Source organism: Sinocyclocheilus grahami, unplaced genomic scaffold, assembly GCF_001515645.1.
Source record: "Sinocyclocheilus grahami isolate Dianchi unplaced genomic scaffold, SAMN03320097.WGS_v1.1 scaffold1786.1, whole genome shotgun sequence".
Taxonomy (NCBI): domain Eukaryota; kingdom Metazoa; phylum Chordata; class Actinopteri; order Cypriniformes; family Cyprinidae; genus Sinocyclocheilus; species Sinocyclocheilus grahami.
In genome coordinates, this window is record NW_015506965.1 from 115,912 (window position 1) to 120,272 (window position 4,361).

The 4,361-nt window shown below is 33.5% G+C and overlaps 1 protein-coding gene across 1 annotated transcript in view; it reads left to right on the plus strand.

Annotated features, from left to right (window-relative positions):
* The first annotated feature begins 731 nt into the window (after window positions 1–731).
* The window catches only part of LOC107572646 (nucleolar complex protein 2 homolog), a 6,766-nt gene continuing 3,136 nt past the window's right edge, over window positions 732–4,361 (plus strand). Inside the window, exons 1-2 of the mRNA XM_016259071.1 lie at window positions 732–887; window positions 3,653–3,796. Coding sequence (XP_016114557.1) covers window positions 732–887; window positions 3,653–3,796 — 300 coding nt within the window. The remainder of the gene's footprint in view (window positions 888–3,652; window positions 3,797–4,361) is intronic.

A 4,361-nucleotide genomic window follows, 5' to 3' on the forward strand; every position in this document is an offset into this window, starting at 1 on the left:
CCTCCTCCTGACCACAGGAGTGTAAATATAAAAAAAACATGATTAATTTGAGACCTTGCAGGTCTCTTTGTAGCAAAACATTTAAATGTTCATTTTAAATGCTATGCTGCTGTTTATCACTAGGTTTTTGATTTGGTTATGTAAATTAGGGTGTACCTAGTTTTATTTACTGAAAAATCAGTAAATAAAGTTAAGTTTAATATAGTTACTCTATTTGATAACTTGTACCCTATTTGTTTTGGTGCTGTATAAATGCTGCTTGTCTGATTTAATTTTATAAAAAAGATTTTTTTTAATAAAAACACAAACTTTGGCCCCTGAAATAGATTCAGTTATGGCTATATTGATAATCATATATACTGTGATTATTTTTCTCGTACTACTATTTCAAAATACTTCAGGTCCTTGTGTCTATTGTTTTATCCGTTCATTCATATAATTTCTTCATAAAGATCAGATATGTAGATCAGTTAATGAAGAAGTAGGTGATCTGTATGTGTTAGCCTCAATACACTTATCAATGGTTGCAAAAGGGTTTAACTACTGGGACGTTTCAGAAAAGCTTCACCAACACTCATCTGCACACCTGATTTAGATTGTATACTTGAAGTTACTATAAACCCTTGAGTCATTCTCTGGTTTGTGTTTGTCTGAATAATCAGTGGGCTGCTGCTGTAATCTTGTCTTATTTGTGTGTTTCTGTGCACGTATGTCTGTGATGCAGTGCTCTGATGTATCTGTTTGTTCACTCTGCTCCTCAGATCCTCCAGCGAGAAGACTTCAATAAGAAACCAGGCCGCATGAGTATAAAGCCCATCAATTTTGCAGTGATCCTCAAACTCAGCAAGACCAATCTCCAAGAGAAGGCTTATAAGGTGACACATCCTGTACTTTGAGTTTCAGACCTTCATAAATTCTTTGTTCTTTCAGTTTATGACTACGTATGTATACTAAGCCTGTCAGAATTAATGTGTTATCACATGTGGTTAATTGAAAACTGTTTAAATCGTATAATACTTTAAAGGGTACTTTAATAGTACACCCAAAAATGTACATTTTCTAAAAGCCTGTGGACTTAATTCCTTCAGTCTTCTGAAGTTATATGATTTATGTGAGAAAAAGACTGACATTTTTAGAGATTTTCTCTAAAAAACAAACTTTACTTTCATACTTGCTTTTCTTGGTGCTTTCATGGGAGTTAATAGGAAACGTGGTAATGTAATTTGTTGATCAATTAATCAGTTGATCAATAATTTAAAGTAAAATTTAAAACGTTTAAAAAGCTTAAATATAACTATTTTAAAAAGCTTAAACATTTAAATTGATTAACAGCCCAAATTCATACTGAACTTTTTTTTTTTAAAGGTATACTATGATTTTTTTCTCTGTTAAATCTCTTTTTCTGACCAGGGTTTCATTTATTTGATAAAAATCCAGTAAAAATAGTGATATTTTGAAATATTATTACAATTTAAAATAATTGAATGATATAAATAATAAATATAAATTTGAATATAATTTAAAATTTATTCCTGTGATGGCAAAAATGATTTTTTTAGCATCATTACTCCAGTCTTCAGTGTCACATGATCCTTCAGAAATCATTCTAATATGCTGATTTGCTGCTCAAGAAATATTTATTATTGTTACAGATGTTGAAACAGTTGTGCTGCTTCATATGTTTGTAGAAAAAAAAAATTTTTTCAGGATTCTTTGATGAATAGAATTTTCAAAAAGTTTTGTAACATTAGAAATGTTTTTACTGTCATTTTTGATCCATTTAATTAGTCTTTCTGAATAAAATCTAATTTCTTAAACATTTTTAAAAAAAGTAAAAATTTTACTGACCCCAAAATTTGAACGGTAAATCCAAAATAATGAGCAAATAGTCATATTAAAATGAAACAAAAGACAATCACTGAAATGCATCAGATAAAGGACTGGATAAAGATCGCCCCTCCTCCTGGGCCAGGAGCCTGTCATGACTTCATGCTGACTGGCTGTAACTGGATTGAGGTTAGGAGATGAAAGCCTGAACACGCTGCTACACAGGCTAAAGCGCCGCGCGCCGTGTCGCTGCCAAGAGGATTGCCACACAAGCTGCAGGGATTATCCTGCTCTCCTGGTTGGCACGGGGAAGCTTTCCAGTAAGTTCACCCAGGCCAAGACACCGCAGCCACAGGCCCCCCGAGACGCCGCTCCACCCTTGCTGTCTGGGACCTCTGTCTGACTTACTAAATCTTAAATATTTCTTGTAAGGGCAGTTACGAGCAGGGTTTTCCCGTTTCCATAGCGGAGGAATGTGTTTGCAAAGGCTGCAGCTGTGAATTTTAGGTAGGGCAGAGGATTTAGGTCCGATCCCAGCACTAAACCGGGTCAGGATTAGTGTGCATGCTTGTATGCCAGGTGTTGAGTAGAGATGTGAGAAAACTGTGGGGGGCAGGGCTGCCATTTCTGTGTAGGGAAAACTGATTGACTGCTGTTTTTTCCATGTGTGTTACCTCAGGAACAGGTGTCATTTGTAATGGACGTAGTGTTACTGAGACTGGGTTTTAATTTTTATTTTTGTGTTAGACTGACACAAAAGTTTGAGCAATAAGCAAAAAACTCTGCCAAACTCTGCCTCCCTTCTGTCTCCAACTTGAGACAGGTTTTTATGTTATCCATTAAAATGGATTACATTTACACTTCCGTTCAAAAGTTTTTGTTTCTTTGATAGAAATTAATGCTGTTATGAAGAAAGGGTGGGTTAAATTGATCAAAAGTGACTGTGAAGACATTCAATAAACAATCTTATAAACAAAAGATTTCAATTTTATATAAATGCTTTTGAAAACAAACATTTTAAACATTCATAATAATAAAAAAAAGATTCTTGAGAGCAGTAAATCAGCATATTAGAATGATTTTTGACGGATCATGTGACACTGACGACCGGAGTAAATACAGCTTTGCCATGACAGGAATAAATGACACTTTAAAATATATTAAAGTAGAAAACGGTGATTTTAATTTGTATTAATGTTTCACAATATTATTTTTTACAGTATGTTGGATCATATGAATGCAGCCTTGGTGAGCATTAGTGACTTCTTTTAAAAACGTAAAACATCAAATGGTTTTGAAGATTTACTCAAGCAAATTAACAGGGTTAGTTGAAAATACCACTGGCTGTTTCCCTGTGTAACAAAAGTTTGTTTTTAACTCAACTAAATCCCAACATTCATAAAAATACAATGCTTACAGTGCCGAACTCTGAACAAAGATGTTTATCTAAAAATTATCCAAATTCAACAATTGAAAATGAGCGTAAATGGATGCTGTTGAAGGCCTGAACAAATTCTACGCAAGTGTGTGAACTCAGACAGTCCTAGCTGTCCAAGTCCAATATTTAGTGTTGAATTCATGACGCAGGTACATGTTACGTTGTAAACTCTTCTTTCTCTCAAGTGTGCTACCGTCAGGACAGGTTCACACAGAATGCGCTTCTGCATTTTAAAACGTGAGGTGTAGGGTAGTGAAATGAAAGAAAAGAAAAAAGCAAGATTTTGAGACATATATGGATATATTGTAACGTAGGCACAAAATGTAAGCTTTTTTTATTAAAATATCCAAAAACCACTAGAACAGTGTCTCATGTTGGTCTCCTCAGCTGAAAGCGTTCTTGAAGGAATGCAAAGTGGCCAATTACTGCAAGCAGATGCGCCAGCTGCTGGAGAAGATACAGGAGAACTGCAGCTACATCACAGGGCGAAGGCAGAAAGCTGCTTTTGGCGTAGCTGATGTCACAGCTGTGGTGAGTACTTTTTTTTTTTTTTTTTTACCAGGAACGGACCCAAATGTTGTTGAAGTCAATATGAAATTAAATGATCTCATGATCTTTTAGCCAAATATAGGCCTTGCATCAAAAAGCCAAAAAGATGGGGAACAATAATATTAAACATTAATTTAAAAGTTCAACAAAAACCAATAAAATCCCGTTAGATGCAACATGCAGTCAAATCCCGCCTTGCATTATTTTTCACAATATTTTTTCTCTTGAAAATTCCTCATCACTTTAGATGAGTAAACTGCCGTTCCTAAATCAATTTTATAATTCATGATATTATATATCAATTAAATAATTTTTATATTTATAAAAAAAAATTACAAATACTTTCCATTTAAAATAGTTAAAATTATTATTTACATTTATTTCTGCATTTGTACTTTTTGTACATTCTGTGCTGCAGTTATTTTAATATCACTGAGATGTTATACTTTTTATTAATATCTTTCGTTTTTTTTATTTTGATGTTTTCAGATTTTATTTTTAGTTAAAATTTTTGAAACTGTTATTTTTGTCATTTTTATCAGCTTTT